Consider the following 27,483-nt stretch of genomic DNA (forward strand, 5'->3'; position numbering starts at 1 on the left):
AAAGGGGAATTATACTTTGAAAGGTCAAAGGAATACTTAACCAGCCAGCACAGTGCTGAATAATAACTGACTTTTTACTCTCTCAAATAAACAAGGCCCTATTTTATTTTATTTTATTTATGGGTTACATCACAGAATTCTCAGGTACTCCCTACTTTTTTAATGTTTATTGGTCATTTTTGTTTCTATTTTTAAAAATTTTTACTGAAATATAGCTTATTTACAATGTTGTGTTAGTTTCAGATATATAGCAAAGTGATTGTTATACATATATATATATAAATATATATATGTTCTTTCTTAACATTCTCTTCCATTATAGGTTATTACAAGATATTGAGTATAGTTCCCTGTGCTATACAGTAGGTCCTTGTTGGTTATCTATTTTATATATAGTAGTATATGTATTTTAATCCCAAACTCCTAATTTATCTCTCCCTCCCACTTTCCCCTTTGGTAACCATAAGTTTGTTTTCTATGTCTGTGAGTCTATCTGTTTTGTAAATAAGTTTATTTGTATCATTTTTTTAGATTCCACATATAAGTGATATATGATATTTGTCTTTCTCTGACTTCCTTCACTTAGTACCATAATCTCTAAGTCCATCCATGTTGCTGCAAAGGGCATTATTTTATTCTTTTTATGGCTGAGTAATATTCCATTGTGTATATATTATATATATATATGTCCATGTGTGTGTGTGGAGATATATATATATATATATATATATATATATATATATATATATACACACACACACAACATTTTCTTTATCCATTCATCTGTCGACAGACACTTAGGTTGCTTCCGTGTCTTGGCTATTACAAATAGTGCTGAAATGAACATTGGGGTGCATGTATCTTTTCAAATTATGATCTTCCCTGGATATATGAACAAGGCCTAATTTTAGAATTTTGGGGTTCTCTATTAAGACTCTTTTCCTGGTTTGAAGATACTAACAGTGGATGAGCTATGCTTTATAAATTAGGTTTTCTGGTTAAAGCAACCCTTGGTAATTCACCATGAATTAGCTGAATCACAATCCACACCTCAACCCAGGTACTTCTTTTGTCTCCATTTTAAAGGGGCTTCCCTTAATATACTCCTCAGGAACCTCAAGGCCCCACTGAGCAATTTCTACAATCCTAAAAAACGGGCATGGAGATGGAGGAGCACAGAGACCAAACAGACACTTTAGCAATTGCTAATGATGAAAATAAGGACCAGCCATTTTCTAAGTGTGACTGAATGCTTCCTCTAATTGCACATGTGTTTTCTTCTCCTTGTTCCCTCACTACCACTTTGCTTAGATAATTTAATTTTGAATGTTTGATCACAGTGTAGTAGATGCTTAGCTGCACACTGGGATCACCTGGGGAGTTTTTAAAAATAGTGATGCTTGGGTCCCACCTAGATATTCAAGTGAAATTGTTCTGTACAACTCAGAATCAGAAAATGTTTAAAGCTAACTCTAATATACAGGAGATTCTGATGTAGAGTTAAGACCGAGAATTCCTGCTCTATGTAACTCAGGAGTATCCCTACCCTTCTGGTTCCGGAACTGCCTGCATCAGATCTTGAGGGTGAGGGATGGGTGAGAGAAGACATTCAGAAATGTTCAATTTAAACAAATTCCTTGGGACTTAGGTGATTCTGGAGGATACTAATGGTTAAGAATCACTTTGAGTTATACTGCTGTAGGGACCTGCAATACTGTGACATAACTAAAATAAATTGGGACAGTCTTACTGTAGATTGGTGGGAAGATTTTTTTTTTTTTGAGGGAGGAGAAGGGAAGTGAGAAAAAGATTTTATTTGTTCACATGCATTAAGAGGACTGTCAGATACTACTTTAAACAACTTAAGAAAAGGGACTATGTGTCTACTGTTGTATCCATATCATTAAGCACAGGGTCTGGCTCACAATAGGTGCTCAAAAGTCATTTGCTGAATGAACAAATAAATGAACAAATGTTATTAGTATACAATGCATTTCATGTGTCCTAGGAGAGTTCTGAATAGGGAATGGAAGATGAGTTGGTAGATAGCAAGTGGAAGATTACAAAATAACAGGTTATTAAAGGTGAGAAAACAAGGAAGTCCCAAAAAGGAATGGTAGGAGGTTATTTTAGCTGTAGAAGGGACACTAGACAAGGAAGCAGGATAGGACACACAGGGCATGGTTTATGAGAGAGCTTCCAGCCTACTGACAGCAGGGTAAACTGGAAGCTTTTGAAGAAGGCCAAAATAAGAAATATGAATGGTTATTTCTCCAATGGAATTCCAGACAGATTTCTGGAATGAAGGTTCAGTGACATAAAAACTTGTAGTAGCAAGCTACTGATATGAGGGAAGTTTATTTGAGGAAAGAGATGTTTCAGTTAAGCATTTGGATTCTATTTGACATACAAATCAGAATCACACAAGCTGAACTGGAAAAAAAAGAAAAAAAAATGTATTGTAACACAAATATATTTTCTATTTCTCATGTAATGTGAAATTATTTCTTCCTAAAAGCTGAATACTGAAGTAAACAGAGTAGGCAGGGACAAATGAATAAGCTCTGAGAAAAAAGTTTTTTACTTAAGCAAGTAGATTACATACGCCCAGACATACACAAAGGTTCTTCTTTTAAAAATAATAAAATCAGCAAAAAAGTCAATTATATTTCAATATAGCTGGAAAAAAAAGTACTGGAGTTTCCTATAAATCTAGTCTGAATCACAGTGATGACAAACACAAAGATCACATATAAGAGTACAATGAAGGTTTCGCCAGAATAAGGGGAAGAGCTTCACTACTCCTTATGCATGGCAATTTTGATCTTTAGCAAATAATTTGTTCATCACCCTAATATGGTTGAACTACTACCACATGTGGCAGAAAAAGGTGGTGATGATAGTAGTGGTAGTGGTAATCCAGAAATGGAGATCTAAGGAATAAAACTTTTCTGAAAGAAAGTAAATGAGATCAAGAACAAGAGAAAGATGTAGGCTCTTTCCACTTTTATTCCACTTTGTTCTGGAGCAGCCTGAGCCCTGCCCTCCCCATGCAGCAGTTGGGTCACAATTGGTCCTGAGCCCCACCCTCCCCATGCAGTAGCCTAGAGGCAACCAGCCTGGGTGGGTGTCCTGAGCCCCACCCAACCTGTGCAGAGACTGAGCCACAACCAGTACAGTAGAGCTTCCCAAGTCCCACCTTAGCACAGAAGTAATAGAGGTGCAACTGGGCTGGGTGAGCACCCTAAGCCTTGCCCCCCTTACACAGCAAATGAGTCACAACTGGTTCGGTGAGTGTTCTTAACCTTTCCCACTCCACACAGAGCTGGGACAGGTGAGGACCCTGAGTCCTGCCCTCCCTGCATAGCAGACCAGCAGAAACCAGGCTGGGCCAGGGCCCTGAGCCCCGCTCTCCCTGTGCAGCAGATGAGGCACAATTGAGCAGGTGAGCACCTGGAACTCCACCCTCCCCTCACAGCAGCCTCAGCCCTATTACAAGCAGCAGGTGCATGTAGCCCACGTGACAGATACCCATAGAGGGTCTGGTTCTGGTGGCCAGCGGAGATTGTGCTTCTTTGGCCACAAGGAACAGCTCCTACCAAAGACCACTCCTTCAAGACTTCAAGAGGGAGATAGGCATTTTCCCTAATACATACAGACAAACACAGAGAGACAGGCAAAATGAGGAGATGGAGGAATATGTTCCAAACCAAAGAACATGGCAAATCCCCAGAAAAAAAGACCTTAATGAAATGGAGATAAGCAATCTACCTAATAAAGAGTTCAAAATAATGATCATAATGATGCTCACTGATCTCAGGAGAAGAATAGAAGAACACAGACAGAGCTTCAACAAATATATAGAAAATATAAGAAAGAATCAAACAAAAATTATACTAAACTGAAAAATACACTAGAAGGGTTCAACAGCAGAATGGATGAAATACAAGTACAAATCAGTAAGCTGAAAGACAAAGCAATGGAAAACACCCAGACAGAGCAGCAAACTGAAAAAAGAACTTTAAAAAGTGAGGAAGGGGGCTTCCCTGGTGGCGCAGTGGTTGGGAGTCCACCTGTCAATGCAGCGGACGTGGGTTCGTGCCCCGGTCTGGGAGGATCCCACGTGCCGTGGAGCGGCTGGGCCTGTGGGCCATGGCTGCTGGGCCTGTGCGTCCGGAGCCTGTGCTCTGTGGCGGGAGAGGCCGCAGCAGTGAGAGGCCCGTGTACCGCAAAAAAAAAAAAAAAAAGTGAGGAAGGGACTTCCCTGGTGGCGCGGTGGTTAAGAATCCGTCTGCCGGGCTTCCCTGGTGGCGCAGTGGTTGAGAGTCTGCCTGCCGATGCAGGGGACATGGGTTCGTGCCCCGGTCTGGGAGGATCCCACATGCCACGGAGCGGCTGGGCCCGTGAGCCATGGCCGCTCAACCTGCACATCCGGAGCCTGTGCTCTGCAGCGGGAGAGGCCACAGCAGTGAGAGGCCCGTGTACTGCAAAAAAAAAAAAAAAGAATCCGCCTGCCAATGCAGGGGACATGGGTTCAAGCCCTGGTCCAGGAAGATCCCACATGCCGCAGAGCAACTAAGCCCATGCGCCACAACTACTGAGCCTGTGCTCTAGAGCCCGGGAACCACAACTACTAAGCCCTCGTGCCACAACTACTGAAGCCTGCGCACCTAGAGCCCGTGCTCCACAACAAGAGAAGCCACCGCAATGAGAACCACGTGCACCACAACAAAGAGTAGCCCCCACTCGCCGCAACTAGAGAAAGCCTGTGCACAGCAACAAAGACCCAACACAGCCAAAAATAAATAAATAAAAATTTTTTTTAAAAAGTGAGGAAACATTAAGGGACCTCTGGGACAAGATCAAGTGAAATAACATTTACGTGATAGGGCATCTCAAGAGGATAGGAGAAAAAGAAAAAGCCAGAAAAGTTATTTGAAGAAATGACAGGTGAAAATTTCTCTAATTTGGGGAGGGAAAAAGACATCCAGGTCCAGGAAGCCCAGAAAGTTCCAAATAGGATGAATCCAAAGAGAAACACACTGAGATACATTATAATTAAAATGGTAAAAGTTAAGGATAGAGACTCTTAAAACCAGCAAGAGAAAAGCAACTTATTACTTACAAGGGAAACCCCATAAGGCCATCAGCAGATTTTTTTCAGCAGAAACTTAACAGGCCAGAAAAGAGTGGCATGACATATTCAAAATGCTGAAAGAAAAAAACCCCTGCCAACCAAGAATTCTCTATCCAGCAAAGTTATTGTTCAGAATTTAAGGAGAGATTAAGAGTTTTCCAGATAAGCAAAAGCTAAAGGAGTTTGTCACCACTAAATTGGCCTTATAAGAAATATTTAAGGGACTTCCCTAAACTAAAAAGGAAAGGCACTAATAATGAGAACATATGAAAGTAAAAATCATACCAAAAAAGGTAAACAAATACTAAAGGTAGTGGATTAATCACTTACAAAGCATATATGAAGGGTTAGACAAAATTATTAAAATTAATTTAAAATACAATTAGGGACCAGAAAAAAAAATAGAAAAGATCAATAAAACTAAAAGCTGGTTCTTTAGAAAAATAAACAAAATCAATAAACCTTCAGCCAGATTCATCAAGAAAAAAGGAGGAGGGCCCAAATAAATAAAATCAGAAATGAAAGAGTAAAAATTACTACTAATATCACAGAAGTACAAAGTTCTGTACAAAGAAGTACAGAAGTACAAAGGATCATAAGAGAATACTATGAATAATTATACACCAACAAATCAGACAACCTACAAGAAATGGATAAATTCCTAAAAACATACAATCTTCCAAGACTGAATCATGAAGAAACAGAAAATCTGAACAGACTGATTACTAGTAATGAAATTGAACCCATAATCAAAAAACCCTCAACAAAAAAAGTCCACATCCAGAGGGTTTCACAGGTGAATTCTACCAAATATTTAAAGAAGAGTTGATACCTACTTTTCTCAAATTATTCCAAAAAACTGAAGAGGAGGGAACTCTTTCAAACTCACTTTACAATGCCAGCATTTCCCTAATACCAAACCAGACAAAGACACTACGAAAAGGAAAATTTCAGGCTAATAACGCTGATGAACATGGATACAAAAATCCTCAACAAAATATATTGGCAGGAACTTCCCTGGTGGCGCAGTGGATAAGACTCCATGCTCCCAATGCAGGGGGCCTGGGTTCGATCCCTGGTCAGGGAACTTGATCCCACATGCATGCTGCAACTAGGAGTTCACATGCCGCAACTAAGAACCTGTGAGCTGCAACTAAGAAGCCCTCCTGCCACAACTAAGGAGCAGGTGAGCCGCAACTAAGGAGCCCTAGAGCTGCAACTAAGGACCCTGCCTGCTGCAACTAAGACCCAGTGCAACTAACTAAATAAATAAATATTAGCAAACCAAATTCAACAGTACATTAAAAAAACATACACCATGATCAAGTAGGATTTATCCCAAGGATGCAAGGGTGGTTTAACACCTGCAAATCAATCAGTGTGATGTGTAACATTAACAGAATAAAGGCTGAAGGTCAATGGTATTCCAAATTGATGACTAGGGACAAAAAAAGGGGTGAGTAAAGGAAAATGAGAAGAAGCAGAGAGGGAGATAAAAAATAAGAAGCCAAAGGAGAATGTAAGAAGGAGAGAAGGAGAAGAAGAGGGAGGGGGAGGGGAGGGAGAGGGAAAGGAGGAGGAGGAGGAAGAGGAGAAGCTTTACGTGTAATAATAGCACCTGCATGCACGTAGTACTTACTAAGTTACAGGCACCAATCATATATTAACTCATTAAACTCTAACAACAATCCTATGTGATAGGTTTTACTAATATCCCCATTTTAAAGATGGGTAAACTGTTAAGTTCCCTAAGATCACTGGATAAACTGTCAGAGATGGGATTTGACCTCAGGAGGAAGAGGGGGAGGAGGAGAAAAGGAAGTGCTATGTCATGCTGCTTTGATAACTGGTGAGAGATCAAGTTAGATAAAAATGGAAAGATTGTTCATTGCAGCTCTATTCACAATAGCCCGGAGCTGGAAACAACCTAAGTGTCCATCATCGGATGAATGGATAAAGAAGATGCGGCACATATATACAATGGAATATTACTCAGCCATAAAAAGAAACGAAACTGAGTTATTTGTAATGAGGTGGATAGACCTAGAGTCTGTCATACAGAGTGAAGTAAGTCAGAAAGAGAAAGACAAATACCGTATGATAACACATATATACGGAATTAAAAAAAAATGTCATGAAGAACCTAGGGGTAAAACAGGAATAAAGACACAGACCTACTTGAGAATGGACTTGAGGATATGGGGAGGGGGAAGGGTAAACTGTGACAAAGCGAAAGAGAGGCATGGACATATATACACTACCAAACGTAAGGTAGATAGATAGTGGGAAGCAGCTGCAGAGCACAGGGACATCAGCTCGGTGCTTTGTGACCGCCTGGAGGGGTGGGATGGGGAGGGTGGGAGGGAGGGAGATGCATGAGGGAAGGGATGTGGGAACAGATGTATATGTATGACTGATTCACTTTGTTATAAAGCAGAAACTAAAAAAAAAAAAAAAAAAAAAAAGTGGAAAGATGTCTACTAGATTTCATTAGTGACGACCAAAAATGCTTCAATAGAATGATAAGGAAACACACCATAGCGGAGAGGGTTGAAAAGCCAAAAACATCAAAGATATATACTTAAGAAGTTTCATGTAATACATAAAGCCGCTCCAAGCTAAGGCTCATTCTTCTAAAATTTAGCCAGGATCAGCTGACTTCCTTAAAAAATCTAGATGTTTCTAAACAAAAGAACATAACATTGGAGTCTTCAAAACTGTCTGAGGAGTTTCATTTGTTTACAATGAAACAAATTATCATTAATAATTACTTTTTAAGCTGCTTTGTTTTAAAACTTGCTTTCAGGGTCCATAAAAGTGCATATTTAGAAATATTGTTTTTTCAAGAGTATGGTTGCTAACAGAAAGCAATTTTGCAATATGCATCAAAAATTAAAATGTGATTATAGTTTGACCTAGCAATTACATTCCTAGGAATTTATCCTAAAGATATTATTAGATAAGTATGCAAAGATAGACGTTTAAGGATGTTTGTTACAGTTTTGCTTAACAGGAAACTCTGGAAACAACTTTAATGTCCATAAAAATTAAATATAAAATGGTTAAATAAATTATGATACATCAGAAAAATAAGCAGCCATTTAAAAGGCTAAGCAAATTCTATGTGTAATAATAGCACCTGGGTGCACTGCAGTGCTTACTAAGTTACAGGCACCAACTGTATATTAACTCATTAAACCTGAACAACAATCTTATGGGATAGGTATTACTAACCTCCCCATTTTAAAGATGGAGAACCTGTAATTTACCTAAGATCACTGGATAAATTGTGTGAGATGGGATTTAAACTCAACCAGTCTGGCTCCAGCATCCATGCTTTTAACCACTACATGTGTGTAGTGACAAGGAAAGATATGCATAATATATTATTAAATGAAAAACAGTCTTGTTCAACAGCATTCTTTTAAAGAAAATAAATATGTTCATCCTTTCACATTGTTCTTCTAGATTTACCCACTACCTCCCCATCTTATCTGTAACCCTCAAAGCCATATTAAAACATATTTGTTTATACATACACTTATGTGTATATGTAGGTAGGTAATGCATGCTTACATATTCAATAGACTGAAGCATGGGAGAAAGATTTTATACCCAATTTTTATTATGGTTACCTCTGGGGTAGGGTTATGAATGGACTTTTCTCTTTTTCTACTGGAGTATAGCTGATTTACAATGTTGCATTAGTTTCAGGTATACAGCAAAGTGAATCAGTTGTACATATACATATATCTACTCTTTTTCCTTTCCCTTATAGGTTATTACAGAATATTGAGTAGAGTTCCCTGTGCTATATGGTAGGTCCTTATTAGTTATCTATTTTATATATAGTAGTGTGTGTATGTCAATCCCAGCACATGTAAGACAAAAAATGAGCTTGGGGGTGGGGGAGAGAAAAACATTCTGTCATTTACTTCTTAATCATTGTTGGAAAGCAAAGAGCCTATTCTGATTGGAAATTTTCTCTGCCAACATGAAGTGGCTAAGATTAATTCTGACTGATTATCTCCAATCTATTATAATGTACTAAGCTATGACTACTGAATGTTTCATATAATAAGTGAACTAGATTTTTAGGAATATATCCAACCTACCTAGTGGACACTGCCAACATCCTAAATGATTTAATGATGCTACCTACTAGAGCGAATCATTCTTTTAGCTCAATAGCTTTCTAGCTGCCTGGTAGACTGTTTCTAACCCAAAAGGAAGTAGCTCCCATTCAGAAAGTAGGTGTCTGTAAACCATACTGAGCAATAGAGACATTTACCTATGTTTATGCTGTTTAAAATGATAAATTCAGCTTTGCCTTTTCTAAGCCAAAAGATTTTAGGCCATCTGGGGCCTTGGCTCCCTCAATAATCAACTGAGGAAGAGAATTAGATAGTTTTCTCTAACACAGTTCATGATTCTCCTACAAATAACACATTTGATGTGTGCTAATGAGATAACCTACGTTAACACTTAGCGCAAAGTAAGTGCTCAAGTAATGTTATTTCCCTTTCTGGTTTCCCTCATCACAAGAAATACAGAGAAATCTAAAGTCCCTCTGCAGCTATACTGCAAATTAGTTAGGCTGGGTTCATAAGCACTTTGAACTATCCCTAATTGTGTTATTCTGATATAAACAAGTTTATATTCTTTTATCTGATAGATTAGAAGCTGAAAGTTAGTCACTGTCAAATGTGTTTGGAGTATTCTTTTTCTAGGTGGGGCAATCAGATCAATTAAGTACACTTCAGTGCAGCCTATATATGTATTTTCTCTATGTGAGGTCAGCTCCAGGATTCAAACAAGGAAGAGAGATAAATATAAACCTATAGTAATGGGAAAGCTCTCCTTTTTATTTTCTCTAACTAGACGTTCTCCAAGATGATATTAGATGAGTATCCATGCATTGCTAGGAAGATACAAAAGCCTTTCTGCCCAGTGGCCAGAGAATGTCCTCTGCACAGGCCATGTCTGGGTTAACATGGCCATAAATAAATGAAAACAATACAATCAAGCCCCCAAAACCTGTCAACCAGGGGGATAATTTATCAGATGAATAAATTATTAGGCTGACATGGAGTACAGGTCTGATATCCAGAGGCAAAGTCCTGGGTTACCCGCAAAAGACAGATTAAGCACGGGCTAAGAGCACTAGTAAAGAAAGGTCGTTAAAAATGAGAAAAGGCATTTTGGGAAAGATGTAATATCTGAAACAAAAAAATTAGACATGATAGGAAAAATCAAAATTCTGTTGGACTTCCTTATACTTACTTTATGGTTTAATATTGTTTTTAGTCTTAATTACATAATACTTTCACTGCTTAGGCAGTCTAAAAGTCCTATTCCAGCCCTCTGCAGAAAGCATCTTTTGGTTTTGATTTGTTTTAATGACAAGAAAAAAAAATGAGGTGGAGATCCATGATTTCATTGAAAGATATACACAAAGACGCTTGTTACTTTATTGAAAATATTTAAAATATTTTCCTTAACTTCTAAAGCAACTTTGTCATATGAACTGTTCATATCTAAACTCAAAATGATTTAATGAAAAGTTTGAAGTACAGTTTACGAACTTCATAAAAAACAAATGCTTAACAGAATAAGAGATGAGGCGCAGCAGCCCACATTTTGAGTTGCATAGGGCCTATATTATGTGATGCCTTTGTTTTGAATCAAGGCATTTAATGGTTAAGTATGGAACCTCTCCTAAAATATCAAGAGCTTCTCTGAAGATTCAGATTATTACCTTTTGGGAAATCTGGAAGAAAAAATTGGAAGAATCTAGTAACAAATTCTGAATTACTATGTCAATATAATGGTAATCACAATAATAACAGCTACCATTTATTAGGCGATACAATTTTCCAGACATTACGTTAAGAGAGTTTTATGTATCATATCATTTAGCAATCCTATAAATTAGTTTTCATTATTATCTCAAAATTCAGGGTCTGAGTAATTTGCCCAAAGTCATACTAGAGCTGATATTAGAACCAAATCTGTCTGAGTCCGGTGCCTGCAATTTTAACCATTACATTTTACTGGGAAAAGGGTGAGCTTGTATCTTTTTATAAACAAGGCAATTATCACCTTCAATAACAGAACTTCATCTTTAACTGAAGGACAAAAACCAACCAGGTTATTTTCATCAACTCTGCAGCAACTGTCTTGCTGTTTCCACACTTTTAAAACTGTACTGATATGTTGATATAAAATCCAACAAGGTAATTATAATTGAATTCTAACATGTCTTATAAATTTCTAGCTATCAGCAAATTGAAATGTAGCAGTTTCTTTTTTAGTCAGTGTATTAGAGAAGCTTTCTAATAATTCAATTATATGTTTAGGTACCCTTAGGGATGTTATTATGATAAGTGTTTTAAGAAGAAAGCTGGCATTATTTTGACAGAAAACATGTTTTTTTCTCATATCATACAACTTGAATGAATGGAAATATTTTTATCTTACTGGAAAAAGTGCTGTGATAGCAAGATTAAATGGATTATAAGAAAACCAAACTTGAAATAAACAACAACAAAAAAGGATGGGGGAAGGAGAGAGGATCAGAGTTCCTCAGAGAAGTCATTTTTTTTCTTGTTTTCAAGAATCTAGAATGAGGCAAAGGCTGTAAATTGAATGATGCCCAGTTCCAAGGGCAGAGAGGTAAGACAGTTTGGTAACTTAAACATAAAAACAGACTTACCTTTAGGAGAGCCAAGGCTACATGAAAGATTATGTTCAAACCCTGAAATAGAAAAAGAGAGTCAAAATCAATACTGTCACATCTATCACTATTTGATTAAGTATTTTCCCAAGACTTCTGTATATCATTAATAAAATCTGTTTTCATTTTCACATACAATAATAATTAAACATGAGATTTCTAAAGGTATTTTTTCTTCTCTGAGAGGCTTATTATAAATTTTAGGTGCTATTTAATTAATGCTCACATAAAATTATTGTTTTTACAACAAATTGGCTCAGGGCTTGCAAAAGTCAAGTTCCTTGATCAAAATGGCAGTGACACCGAAGTCTAAAATTATTAATTGAAATTTTTAAGTCTTACCTGTGTGATGTGGTTAAACTGACAGTGGCAAACAAAACAAAACAAAGAAAAATAGTGTTGCTGATAACTGGGACAGATTCTATGAGGGGAATAGTAAGCATCACACTGGATTTCCACTACTGTTCTTATTGCTTTGCTGTTTTTTTAGTGCTTGCTTTCAAGTAGTATGTGTACAACTAGAGGTGGTAATTAGGAGCTATTTGCTAGACTCCCTTGTCCCTTTTTTCCTGACAACCAGAGCAACATTTCTTCATGAATAAAGAAATTAAATAGTTTGTTAAGAAGCCATACTGGGGCTGAATTTTGACTCTGAGTTCAGCCCAATGACTGAAGAAACATTGAGATATTAAAGTCAAGAGACAGGAATCTCAAACGCTCAAGATGACAGAGTCAGAAACAAAGTTGCCACAGAATACGCAGTTTCCTTGTCATGCAAGTCATCATACATGAGAAGAAAGACCTTTCAAATTTGTGCTGACATCTCCCATAAGTCCAGGGCCTATTTGATGTGCCCTCTTCAGCTTGGTCACAAATATAATCTATCTACCTTCTGGATATAGAGTTGTACCAGATGTGTTATGCAAAGAACCTTTAATAAACCATCCTTTTACTGTCTCCAAAATCAGAAGAATTAGGACTAGGTAATTGATGCTGAAAACTCGGCTTCTGTGCACCAGTGTCGAATTGAATCTCGGAGACAGAGTTTTTGGTGAAGTAGAAAACAATAGTCTTTTTGCTTTGCCAGGCAAAGGGGGACGCAGCGGGCTCCTGCCCTGAAAAACTGTGTGTCCCAACTGGGAGGATTTGGTGAGTTTTACAGCAATAGTTCAGGGTGGGGTTGCTGATAAGATTAGGGTGTGTGCAAGGTCTACACTCCTTTAATCTGGTCTCAGGTAATCTCTTGATGGGCTTCTCTGGTTTCTTTAATCTGGCCTCAGGTGGCCTTCTCTGGTGCTCCTCCCTCATCTCTGAATCCTCTCCCTTCTCTGATTAGCAACTGTTGGAATTTGCCTTTTGGGACTCAGGAAGGTCACGTTCCCTGCAAACAAGGAACATGGGACGCAGAAAGGTTTCTGTGCCCCGGAGTCCCAGAGGGTCCTGCTCAGTTTCATAATTAGAGTGCATTCCTGTTATAATATGCTCATCTTTCATATTCAACTACCAAACATATGACATAATAGTAAGAAGGGATGAATGATAAACACAAAATCTTTGGTTGAAGGTTTTGGGTGTACTCAGTTAATCCTTTAAGAATCAGAAAGCAGTAGGAAGTATAATCAGGCCAGGAGACAAAATCAAATTGACAGAGTGCATCACCACTCCAAACAAGGATTCTAGACTGGTTTTAATCACAATTAGAAAAAAAAGGAGACCACAATCACAATCAAAAGAACATGGGTTACAATTAAGCAGAATTTGCTTTCCTCATCTAAATTTGGGTCCTCACCCGCTAGCTGTTGCCCACTTGTAGGCCCTGCTACACGTATCCTCCAGCCCCACGTCACAGCAGCTAGGCATAGTGAATCCTCACAACCTGAGTGCTGATCAAGCCGCCATCAGGACTAAACCTACAGTGTCTCTGGCTCTTGTTTTTCTAGTCACTGCTGGCAATATAAACATCTCTTGTCTCTCGTTCTCTAATCCTCAAAATGCTCTGGTCCTGAGGCTTCCCTGGTGGTGCAGTGGTTGAGAGTCCGCCTGCTGATGCAGGGGACACGGGTTCATGCCCCAGTCTGGGAAGATCCCACATGCCATGGAGTGGCTGGGTCCGTGAGCCAAGTCCACTGAGCCTGTGCGTCCGGAGCCTGTGCTCCGCAACGGGAGAGGCCACAGTAGTGAGAGGCCCGTGTACCGCAAAAAAAAAAAAAAAAAAAGTTCCGATCCTTTCTCCTAAACCAGTCTCCTACTCTTCCCTCTCCTTCCCAAACCCCTTCAGGGTATTCCACTCCATGTTAAACCAACTCTGCTATGTTCTCGACCTCCCTGCCAAAAATTTCCCCTGCCTGCTTGCTTTCACAGGAAGAGTGAAATCTCAGTGATCCACATAACAACCTGTATTATGATTCCCATTTTTCAGAATATGAACTTGACTAGCCTAAGGTTATATATGCATTTAGTAGTAGCAGGCTAGGATCATTTGCCAAGCCTCTTAATGTGTAGTTTAAGGGCATTTTCACCACACAGTGCTGGTGTAATGTACTTAATAAGGGCTTATATGATGACCAAATGAATGAACTATACTAGCTATCCCCAAATTTTCTGGGATTTATTCTTTTCCATATGGACCTAACTAGACCAATTTGTAGAATCACCATCAAATGACAGTAAGAAACCTTGTTTTTCAATGATCTCAAAGTCAAACTATTGGACAGCTGAGCTATAGAAAACACAAACAAGAACTTGGAGAAAAAAAAAATCTCTAGATAGCCAAAATAGCTCTCGCTAATACCAGGAAAAAAATTTATTCAATTTTAATTTCATTTACACTTAGAATTAGTTTGGTAATACGATTTTATAGTTTACAGATATCAGAAGTAGCAAAGTAAAAGACAAAGTATGTGGAAGATAGGGTTAGGGACAGAGCCTGTTGCGATAGTTACCAGAATCAAAATATTAGATCTGATAGAAACAGAAGATAAACTTTAAAAAAAAATGTGTAGCTGTCCGGGCTCGTTTAGTGGAGCCAATAGCCCTTCAATAGTTAACATTAGTTCACTGTGATAATCTCAGCAATGTTAACAAACACTTACATTATATTTGAAACATCGTGCTTAAGGGAGCATAGTCTGTGTTTTAAATAAAAAGTAGATTTTCTTTAAGTTTGGGAAGCTAAAGAGGTAACTTTCAGTTATCAGAAAATTTTATATATGTAAACTCTTTAAATAAGTTCATAATAATAAAGTATTATTGCACCTGCTTACATGAAACCCTAGATATTATCCACAAAAATGAAGAAAAGTAAAGACTTCATAAACCTTCAACTAAAGTAGAATAGTGTGGCCAGACTGTGCAAACAAAGGTATTTTTAGACCTCTAAGTTGTTGGAATCAGGAAAAACTTGCTATTCTACCCAGTGCTTTACTTCACTACAAAATGTATCCTGATTTCCTAAGAAGAGAATAAAAAAGGCAACTTTAGTCAGATATTTAAAAATATCTATTTTTCTCTTTTAAATAAGACTTATTCCCATTTAGGGATACAATTAGAGGTATCATTAAATTACAGTAACCTTCCTCAGGCCAACATCTGGGCACTACAAATAGTTTTTTTTTAAAAAATAAATTTACTTATCTATTTATATATTTATTTATGGCTTCGTTGAGTCTTCGTTGCTACGTGTGGGCTTTCTCTAGTTGTAGCGAGCTGGGGCTACTCTTTGTTGCGGTGCACAGGCTTCTCATTGCGGTGGCTTCCCTTGTTGCAGAGCAGGGGCTCTAGGCGCATGGGCTTCAGTAGCTGCAGCCCGCAGGCTCAATAGTTGTGGCTCGCAGGCTCTAGAGTGCAGGTTCAGTAGCTGTGGCGCACGGGCTTCGCTGCTCCATGTCATGTGGGATCTTCCCAGACCAGGACTCGAACCCCTGTCCCCTGTACTGGCAGGCGGATTCTTAACCACTGTGCCACCAGGGAAGTTCCAATAGGTTGTTTTTAAGATGACAATGTCAATGCAAGCTTTGGTCCTCAGCCTGCTAGCCAACAATGAAGTAAATTATAAGCGAACCACCTTTCACTCTTCCAAGCTACCATATGAACTAAATCCCCCATTATTTTATTGTCCACCTACTTTTACATGGTCCAACTTTTGCCTAATTGAGCTGAGATATATTTTTAAAAGAAAAAAATTGGGCTTCTCTGGTGGCGCAGTGGTTGAGAGTCCGCCTGCCGATGCAGGGGGACACGGGTTCGTGCCCCGGTCCGGGAAGAGCCCACATGCCGGGAGCGGCTGGGCCCGTGAGCCATGGCTGCTGAGCCTGCACGTCCGGAGCCTGTGCTCCGCAACGGGAGAGGCCACAACAGTGAGAGCCCCGCGTACCGCAAAAAAAAAAAAAAAAAAAAAGAAAGAAAGAAAGAAAAAAAATGTTATATATTTTCAAGATGTTTCCCCTTCAGGAATATGTAATTTGTAGCACTTTGATTGTTACTGAGGGGTAAATAAGTGTTCCTAATAGGATTGAAAGGGTTAAAGCATTTGCAGAGTTATTAAGAGTAAAAACAACAAGTAAATACATCGTTACAGCTTATTTATAGTGCAATGTCTAACTCCAAGTGCAAGATAATAAATGAGACAACATCCACTGAATATTTTCTATGTGCCAAGATCTAAATTAATTACAACAAAAACATGTCCTTACTTAATCCCACGACAACCTGAAATTCCATTTTACCCACAAGAAAATTAAGATTTAGAGAAGTCAAATTAAATTTCCCAAGGTCACACAGCTATTAAGTGCATTTAAACCTACACAGTATAACTCTAGAACTCATACTCTTAACCACTAAGTTAGAGAAGATGGCTCAAGGAATAAATGAATGAATGAATGAATGAATCACTTAGCTGGGTATTATTTAATGCGGCCTCTAATTCCGAAAGGATTAAAGTGCTTCTTCCCATTTAAAGGCAAGTACAGGGCTTCCCTGGTGGCGCAGTGGTTGAGAGTCCGCCTGCCGATGCAGGGGACACAGGTTCGTGCCCCGGTCCGGGAAGATCCCACATGCCGCGGAGCGGCTGGGCCCGTGGGCCATGGCTGCTGAGCCTGCGCGTCCGGAGCCTGTGCTCCGCAACGGGAGAGGCCACAACAGTGAGAGGCCCGCGTACCGCAAAAAAAAAAAAAAAAAAAAAAAAAAAAAAAAAAGGCAAGTACATTTTGAGAGCAGGGAGGAGAAAGATAACAAATAGGTGACTTCTACCAAAACCAAATTTTATTATTTGTCTCCATACTGAAAACAGACAAAAATTAGCTGACTGCTTGGGGGATGTGAAGCAACAGAAACTCAGCTTGCCGTGAAAAGAAAGGGTCACCACCTTCCTCCAGTGACAACAGACTGAGATCAGCCTTGTGTGTGTGAAGGAGTAGTTCCTTAACTGATTGGGAAGCTGCTGTTTCAAAATTCAGTCACAGCCTGGCAAAACCTTCACTCTGAAGAACACCTACAAGTAATTGCCCCAAATTAAATAATTGCTCCAAAGTGCAGATCATCGTGTTCCTGGGTAGGCCAACAACTGAGCACCCACAATCTTGCATAAAGGAAGGCTGACAGCAGAGCACTCCCTGAAACAAAGACACTGAACATTTTGGCTCTGATGAGCAGGCAATCGTGGGCTCACAGGGGGCTGACAGATTGTGTGAGAAGCTGTCAGAAACTTCACTGACAGCACGGAGAACAAATGCTGAAAAGGTAGTGTCAAAAAGTGCCAGAAGTGCTTCAGCACCTGGGTCCTTAGGGATCAAAATAAAAGTAGTATGTGGAAATGGAAATCCAAACAAGGCAGGGAATAATTATCAAACCAGGTAAACGGAGCAGGCTCGCAGGCAAATACAACTAAAGCTAGAGGAAATAGGTGCTGCCCTTTTTGGCCCATCCAACAATGGGACACGTCACCTGAGGAAGGGGCAATGAATAAATGAGACAGCATATAAAAAGCATATCAAATGAACTGAGCACTGGCTAAGTATTCAGTAAATGCTAGTGAGTATTATTAGGTTCACATATTTATTGTCTGCCACATCTTACATTTTCTATGTATATTTTTTCACTAATTCTCTCAATAACTCTGTGGCATATGTGTTACTGCCACCATTTTAGAAATGAGGAAACTGAGGTTAGGAGACATCACACTTTAGTAAATGGTAAAGACAAGACTAGAATTTATGTATGCCCGACCCCCCAAAAAAACAAAACTGTGACTTCTTTCACTGATTCCACCTCTACTGAAAAGTCAGGCAGATTTTGGTGAGATATCTGTTATGAATTAAAGATAGTCATAATTCTTGGACACTTCTCCCATTGAGAGGTGGGGTCTTGAACCTCTCCTCTTGAATCAGGGAAGACTGTGCTACTGCTTTGACCAACAGAATGTGGTAGAAGTGAAGCTATGCCAGTACTCTGGGCCCAGGTCTCATAAGAGACTGACAGCTTCCACGTCCTATCTCATGGAGCGCTTGATCTTGGAAGCCAGCCACTATGTAAGAAGTGCAATTACACTTAGACTCCCATGCTCTAAGAGGCCAAAAAAAGAAGGGACCTGCAGGACAAGATGCCATGCACAGAAAGACAGGCAAGGATCACCCAGGTGCCAGATATGTGAGTGAAGATGTCATCCTGAAAGTGAATCCTCCAGCCTCAGGTGCCCCAGCAGATGCCATGTAGATCAGAGATGAAGCACATTAGCTAAATTCTTCTCAAATTCCTGACTTATGAAATTGTCAACAAAATAAATGGCTATTTTTAATTTTTAAACCCCTTTCATTTTGAAATAATTTCAGGTTTAGAAAAAAATTGCAAAAATAGGACCAAGAGTTTCTGCATACCCTTCACCTGGCTTTATCAGATGTTAACATCTTACATAACCATAGTATAACTATCGAAACCAAGAAAATAATATTCAAATTTTGTCAAATGTCCCACTAATGTCTTTTTTCTGGTCCAGGATCCAATAGTTGTCATGTCTCCTTAGTCTTTCTTTTTTTTTTTTTTTTCTCAGAGAACATTTTTTTTTATTAGTTTCTGCTTTATAACAAAGTGAATCAGTCATACATATACATCTGTTCCCACATGTCTCCTTAGTCTTTCATCTGGGATGGTTTTCAGTCTTTGTCTTCCACAAACTTGACACTTTTTTTTAAGACTACTGGCCAGTTATTTTGTAGAATGTCCCTCAATTTGATTTTTCTGATGTTTCCTTATGATTAAACTTAGATTATGTATTCTTGGCACAAATACCACAGAAGCAATGTTGTGTCAGCGCATCATATCAGGAGGCTACATAATATCACTATGTCTTGCTCTAAAATCATTGTTTTAAAGCCACTCAGGTTTGATGTAGTTTGTTATGCACATCAGGTAACCTGAGAAGAAACCCTTCAGCTTCTCTTTGTTAAATTTTTACTTCTGTGATCTATAAAGTAATGCATCTTCTTCCACAAAAAAAAGAGTGACAGATAATTACCATGCAAATATAAAGAAGTAAATACTGGCTGCTCTTAAATATAGGTCCTATAACAAGAATACTGTAAATGTCAGCCAAAATGTATTTTACTTTATTCTGTGTTTCTCGTATTGTAAGCACTTTACAAGTTCAGTTTTTTAGGATGACTAAATGATGGACTTTGATGGAGTAATAAGTAAAATGATGTGATGTTTTGGCTTTTGGTTTGTTTCTGGATGCCCACTAGAGGTCAGGATTGTAGCACTGAAAACCAAGAAGGAGCTTTTAAAAAAAAGATTTCAGGGACTTTCACAGCAGCCTTGCATACAAATTCACTGTAAGTCCTAATGTTTCAAAACCCTCATGGATAAGTCCTCCCTTATGTCTACTACTAATTCACTAATATAATATAAAATATAACAAAACTTGGATGATTCCCACCCTTCCTTTCCCCCAGTTGTATTATATATTGTCCATTTTTGTTATAGAATCATTTGTTAATTTTTCATAAGTAGAGTGGTGAAGAAGAGTTCAAGAATGGAGAGGGATGAAAAGTAAATGTAACATGAATGCATCTGTCTGGTTGTGGGTGATTATCTTTGCTTGACTTGGATTTGTTTTTTGAGTGAAGTACTGGAAACAGGTATATCTATAAAGTCTGAGTCCTTAATTATGAGTGACTCTGGAGAGAATTCTTAGAGGTTAGTGTCATCTGAATTAAGTAAACCTTTCAGAAGCAAGGCATATAAAATAAGAGAAATAAATTAAATTATAAATTTATAAATTATAAAATTATAAATAAATTAAATTATAGCTTTTGACAAGTATTCATAAAATCTGTGTACCAGGAATTCTGAGAACTGCTTAGTATATACAAGCACTTGTATGTTTACAAGGATGGGTAAATCATCCCTCTACCAAGGGACTTCCAGACTAGGATAGGAGATAAAAATGTAAACAGACAACATATCACCCCTGCTTAAAACGGAGAGGTGTGACCTGGAAAGCACTTTGTAGTTCCTATAAAGATGTCCTACTGACAATGAACACTGGCAATCACCTTTCTGTTCTCCTCAAATCCCCTCAAGTCATGATGTGCCTTGGATTATGTTGTCTTCTAGCTACAGTTATCAGTCAGTGATCCCAGGCTGCAGGGGTGGGTTTTTTTTGTTTTTTGTTTTTTGCAGAACGTGGGCCTCTCACTGTTGTGGCCTCTCCCGTTGCGGAGCACAGGCTCCGGACGCGCAGGCTCAGCGGCCATGGCTCACGGGCCCAGCTGTTCTGCGGCATGTGGGATCTTCCCGGACCAGGGCACAAACCCGTGTCCCCTGCATCAGCAGGCGGACTCTCAACCACTGTGCCACCAGGGAAGCCCCTGCAGGGGGTGTTTTTGATTCCCTTCATAAGGACAAAGTACTCTCACCAATTCCTAACTACCAGCTGATCTTGATTCTCTCCTTCCTCCAATCTCCTGCTAGAGTTTCCACTGACCCAACTCACCCAGAAGCCAGAAGGTATAGAAACTCTGTTACAGTTCTTGTACCTACACCCCCTCCTTTCTTTTAAAATAAAAAATTTTTAAATAAAAAAATGAGAGATGAGACAGATGTAGATGTATGAGAGATGCAGAAGCTGAAACACATTGCTGAAGATTCATTAATTCACCCAAGGTCACACACAAATGCTTGAAGCTGGGATTCAAGACAGGCAGTCTGTCTCCGGAGATAGTGTTTGAAATGACCATGGTACACTATACATTTTCCTCAAATTTGAAGCTATTAATTTAAAGTCAGAATAAGATTATTTTAAAGGTTAGCTGAATTAACAATGTAGATATTTTAATACTGCATCTTCAGACTAAACATGGCTCCAGAAGACCATTAGCTAAGAGATACATGAGAGTGTATCAATTTATCATTACAAGGTATATATTAATATATCAACTTGAGTGGCATTAAATATATGCTTGTGAGACAATAGAAAATACAACCCGGCCTCTGCCCGGGTTGTTGGCCCAGAGCTCCAGAAACCCTTGTAATTTCCAAAGTGATAAGAACTCTCGGAGCACCTCTGCTCGAATATTTCGTCTTTGACACTGGTTCCTGATACAGGGCTCTCGGAACCTTTGTAATTTCCTGGGTGACAGGAGTGTCTTTTATTCTAGTGAAGCAAGAACTGTGGGTGGATTCCTGGATGGCTCCTGGATGAGGGCTGGTCTCTGAAAGATCAAGCTATGATTAGAAGCTTGGAATTTCCGGACCCGGCCCACACTCTCTTGAGAAGGGAGAAGGGTTGAAAATGAAGTTAATGATCAACCAAGCCTGTGTTATGAAGCCTCCATAAAAATCCCAATAGTACAGGATTTGGAGAGCTCCTAGGTTGGCGAACACATCCACACTGGGAGAGTAATGTACCCCAAACTCCGTGGGGACAAAAGCTCCTGTGCTTGGGACACTCCCAGACCTTGTCTTATGTATCTCTTCATCTGGCTATTCATCTGTATCCTTTATCATATCCTTTAATAAACTGGGAAAGGTAAGTAAATGTTTCCCTGAGCTCTATGAGCCCCTCTAGCTAATTAATTGAACTTGGGGAGGGGTCATGGGAACCTCTGATTTGTAGCCAAAATGGACAGAATTGTGGGTAACCTGGGGACCTATTACTTGCAACTGGCATCTGAAGTAGGGTGGAAGCACAGTGCTGTGGGACTGAGCCTTTAACCTGTGGGATCTGACACTATATCCAGGTAGATAGTGTTGGAATTGAGTTAAATTGTAGGACACCCAGGTAGTGTTGCAGAGAACTGCTTGGTGTGGGGAAAAAGATCCACACATTTGGAGACTAAAAGCGTCAGAAGTGAAGTGTTCTGTGTGAGTGTGCTAGGAGTATGAGAGCAAAGGAGACACACAGAGAAGAAACACAGGAGATAACACTGAACTGAGATTTTACCCTACAGCAGGAGGGAAAAGCAGGGTTTTTTCCTTTACAGTGCTAACCCAGGGAATCCCAACGGGAAGATTTAGACCTACCGGTAAACTATAAGGTCTTCCTTGATAACTCTCTCAGTAGGCTGCTACTGTGTCATGTACCATCATGCACGATGTCAAGAGGAAATGGCACTTCCCCCTGCTGCTGCTTGTACGGATTTCACTGGTGGTACCCACTCCCCCCAAATCCCACCCTCCTTAGTCATCTCATAGTTATAGGGAAATGAAAAATAGGTTCTTTTCAAGGAATTCCCCCATATTAGACCATGCCCTGAACCTCTGGACCTTACTGTGTGGTGTTTTTCTCTACCTGGAACATTCTTCCCTCTTCTCTTAGTTACTGTTCCCCTTGTCTAGGTCTGGGATTAGACACTAATTCCTCTGGGAGGCTTTTTGGCTTTTCATTGCTGGGTTAGGTACCCCTCAGTAGTGATCTTTAAAAGCACCTATGTTCTCCATATCACAGCACTCATTCTACTGCTGTGTAACTACTCATTTACCGGTCTCTATTTCCCTGTAAGTTACATGAGGGCAGAACCCTGCCTGTGTCTTTACTGGTATATTTCCATCTCTCGGGACACTACCTGGAACAGAGTAGGTGCTCAGAATTAGTTGAATGAATTGATGAAATGAATAGGGTTGTTAGGATCAAGGAAAAAAACCTTGAATGAGAATTAAAATTCATGAAATGTTCTTCAAACTAATTTGTTTCCACAATTCCTTGATATTAACTACATACTTTGTTTTTTTGGTTGTTGAGCCTCCTTTTCAGGTTATTTGGAAAGATAAACATGTTATGCTCAGTTCCTTTTTAAATATAAAAATTGAGCTCCTGGAGAGTAACACTAAAATACACACATGTTATCTTTCATCTTTTTCTGTCCCAGAAGGTTCATCACTTCTTTCCAAATCTGAAAACTAGGGTATAGTGCATCAAGAAAACAAAAACAATTACACATTAATCACGGTCTTCAGAGATAAAAAGGAACTGGTATTTTAAGTACTCTCAAAGCAGAATCATACCAAAAAACAAAACTCAAGAATTTTCAGTCAAATATACAGTTGAGAGGATTTAAAAACCTCAAGAAATTGTATGTAGGGGCTTCCCTGGTGGCACAGTGGTTGAGAATCCGCCTGCCAATGCAGGGAACACGGGTTCGAGCCCTGGTCCGGGAAGATCCCCATGCCTCAGAGCAACTAAGCCTGTGCACCACAACTACTGAGCCTGCGCTCTAGAGCCCGTGAGCCACAACTACTGAACCCACGTGCCACAACTACTGAAGCCCGCATGCCTAGAGCCCGTGCTCCGCAACAAGAGAAGCCGCTGCAGTGAGAAGCCCACGCACCACAACGAAGAGTGCTCGAGCCCGTGCTCGCCGCAACTAGAGAAAGCCTGTGCGCAGCAACAAAGACATAACACAGCCAAAAATAAAACTAAATAAATTTTAAAAAATTTTTTAATAAATAAAATAAATAAATTTTAATAAATAAGATGTGCTTGTTAGAGGCATTTTAATAAATAAATAAATAAATTTATTTTAAAAATGAATAAGCTGTTAACGTTAAAAAAAAAAGAAATTGTATGTAATTTTGCTTGGCTGATGAATCCAGTGAATGGCTGCACCTAGACTAACACACCAGGGAATGTCCTGCATAGTTAATTCTTACCCCTCCATGGCTGAAGTCCTGAGGTTTGTGTCATGGTGGGAAACCATTAGTGAGTGTATTCATCTTTGGAGACCCCTTCTCTTTCTTCTGTCCTCACTCAGTATATGGATAAATGTTGGTGAAGCTTAAACACTAGGGACAGTAGACATAGAAGAGATACAAGAGGAAAGCACTGAAAAAGAGTCTGAAAACTTAAACCAGGTAAACAACTCCACTGTTGCCCACCATGTCTCTGTCAAGGTATAAGAAGAATATTACTAATTACAGGAATTTACAAAACTTTAAAAATCTCCAGATGGGGCAGCTCCCTCTTTCTCTCCACTGCCTGACCCCTACCATCCAGAGCCACTAGCAGCCCGGTCTGAATACAAATGCAGTGCAAACTTTAAAAATCAGAATGATATACCCTGGGGGTAACCAAGGAGCCCAAATTTCTTTCTGCCTCTGAGACAGATGTAGCTTCTTTCTGCCAACAACCACACAGGACTTAGTACCAAACTGAACACACCACTTTACAGAAGCCATTCCATGGTAAACCTTAATTGCTACCATCTCATATAGGCTTTACTGAAAAGAACTTCTGAGTACACTGTCTCATTCAACTGTAACAATATCTGTTCGTAGACAAGCTGATAGTAATACCTCCATTTTACAAAGGAAGCTCATATATGCCAGGTGATTTATTTTAATTCACAGAATTAGAACTGGAATGGCAAGCTTCCAGACTCTATTCCAGTTCTTTGTCATTAGATGAGTGGTTCGCAATCCAGGCTTTTTATTAGAATCACCTGGGGTACTTTTATAACACACAAATGCAGGAGTCCCACCTCAGATCAAAGAAATAAAAAAATCTCGAGGGTAGAGCTTGGCCACTTGTATTTTTAAGAATTTTCCAAGAGCCTCTAATTTGAATTCAGACTGAGAGCGGAGCATTACCTAATGCAAGCCAACTGCTTGTTAGAATCACCTAGGGAGCTTTCCTAACACCCCAAGGTCTAATTTTATTGGTCTGGGTGGGGCCAGGTGATTATAATATGCAGCCAGGTGTGGGAATCACCACACAATGCCTCTAACAAGCACATCTTAAAACTCCTTAAAGTCTGCTTTTGGCTATTTCATAATATTTTATATGTTTCTAAAGGTCACATGTGGAACGTTCTTAAAGTCAAACATCGAAATTAAATGTCACTAAAAATATTCTGAGTTTCAGTATAGCATTATTTAATTAAAAGGTACAGAATCTAGCTGAAGATGATGATGATGATAGAAACAGAAGCAACTGGACTTCCCTGGGGTTACAGTGGTTAAGAATCCACCTGCCAACGCAGGGGACAGGGGTTCGAGCCCTGGTCCAGGAAGATCCCACATCCCACGGAGCAACTAAGCCCGTGCGCCACAACTACTGAGCCTGCGTTCTAGAGCCCGTGCTCCGCAACAAGAGAAGCCACCACAATGAGAAGTCCGCGCACTGCAACCAAGAGTAGCCCTCGCTCGCCACAACTAGAGAAAAGCCCGCACGCAGCAACGAATACTAAACGCAGTCCAAAATAAAAATTAAATAAATAAAAATTTAAAAAAAGAAATAGAATATATCTTAAAAACATATATATCAAAAATATATCTTGGGCTTCCCTGGTGGCATAGTGGTTGAGAGTCCACCTGCCGATGCAGGGAACATGGGTTCGTGCCCCAGTCTGGGAAGATCCCACATGCCGCAGAGCAGCTGGGCCCGTGAGCCATGGCCGCTGAGCCTGCGCGTCCGGAGCCTGTGCTCCGCAACGGGAGAGGCCACAACAGTGAGAGGCCCGTGTACCGCAAAAAAAAAAAAAAAAAAAAAAAAATATATATATATATATATATATCTTAAAATATATATATATATCTTTAAAAAAAAGACTGATATGGTGCTCAGGATAGTTTTTTAGAAATTGTGGTCAAATAAATGAAGATGTTAAATAATCTCTCCATAATCTATTAATACCAATCATGTGTTATAAAAAAACTGGAACATATTCAATTCTCTAATGAATGGTCTTTTCAAGTATATTCATGTAGGTAATAATCCACTAAGAAAAGATAGTTGATGCTTCCTACAGCGAGTAAATCAATATATCAGATTTTATTTGAATTATGCAAAAAATCTCATCAAGTACTTAAAATATCAAGGCAAATTATATTTTATGCATTTAAAAATGAATATATGACAAATTCTAAAAAAGCATACTATATTCTCTATAAAATATGAACATAACTCTAACATAAATCAAAACTAAAATATAATATATGGAAAACATATGTATAGAAAACTCACAACCTCTAGCATGGATGAATTTTATAATGGAAAATATCTGACCTTTTATTTCAATGAGTACAGCAAAAAAAGAGAGATATGATGCATAGCTGAGAAAATGACTAATAAAAACATAAACGCTGGGATCCACTGCAGGCTAGTCTATATACCCCGCCAGCAGAAAAAAATAAATAAATAAAGTGGTCTCTTTGAATGTTGTTGAAAATATGTTACTTGTGTCCAATTTTACAAATGTCTTCAGTAATTTATGTCCATGTATATATGTGTACATATTTATATACAGGTGGTATTATTCTGTTTTAATAGGAAACTCTACAATTGGCTATTTTATTTTAATTAATTATTAATTAATTTTAATATATTTATTGGAGTATAATTGTTTTACAATGTTGTTAGTTATACAATTGGCTATTTTTAAATCTACAGGAAATACAATGAAATGAGTTAAGCTTAATAAAAATGCAAACAGGAAAATCTGAAAGTGATAAAATTTGGCAGATTAATGGTGAGAAAAGAACAGCATATAATGAAAAACCAAGCAAAAAAAGAGTCAATTTAGCAGGTTAATTTTATGAAACTGGTAATAGAAAAAATTTCAGAGAAAACAAGCTATCAATATTATTTTCTTTAAAAATTCCAATGAAAATCAGAACTTCTCTGGCGGTCAAGTGGTTAAGACTCTGCGCTTCCAATGCAGGGGGTATGGGTTTGATCCCTAGTTGGGGAACTAAGATCCCGCATGCCGAGCAGCACGGCCAAAAAGAAAAAAAAAAAAAACCCAATGAAAATCAACATTTGCTCATCAATTACAAATATGCCCCAAATTTTAACATAAATACATATTACCTGCTTGACCAGAAACCACATTCCTTACTAGAAGAGACAATATACATGTTTTGAAAATAATAATTTTTTACTGCAACCTGAAAACTAAATTTTGAAACTAAAAATGTTTACAATACAGAAATGACCCATTTTTAAATGTAACAAAATATTCTGATGAGCAACTGATTTTCCTTGAATACAAAAACAGTTGTAAGTTGGCAAAGGTCCTATTTTCTATAGCTCTATGATGTTCCTAGTCAAGCATTTTTGCACAGCAATCTTAATAATTTAGAGTATAATTTTCCCTTTTCCACCTATCCATTCATACATCAT

At 38.8% G+C, this 27,483-nt stretch overlaps 1 protein-coding gene across 3 annotated transcripts in view; it reads right to left on the reverse strand.

Annotated features, from left to right (window-relative positions):
- RABGAP1L (RAB GTPase activating protein 1 like) overlaps positions 1 to 27,483 on the reverse strand; it is a 689,539-nt gene that overhangs the window by 177,085 nt on the left and 484,971 nt on the right. For all 3 annotated transcript variants that reach the window (XM_082612933.1, XM_082612934.1, XM_082612935.1), the window contains exon 18: positions 11,853 to 11,894. In XM_082612933.1, the coding sequence (XP_082469059.1) occupies positions 11,853 to 11,894 (42 nt within the window). The remainder of the gene's footprint in view (positions 1 to 11,852; positions 11,895 to 27,483) is intronic.

Source organism: Mesoplodon mirus (assembly GCF_964341445.2).
Source record: "Mesoplodon mirus genome assembly, chromosome: 3".
Lineage (NCBI taxonomy): Eukaryota > Metazoa > Chordata > Mammalia > Artiodactyla > Ziphiidae > Mesoplodon > Mesoplodon mirus.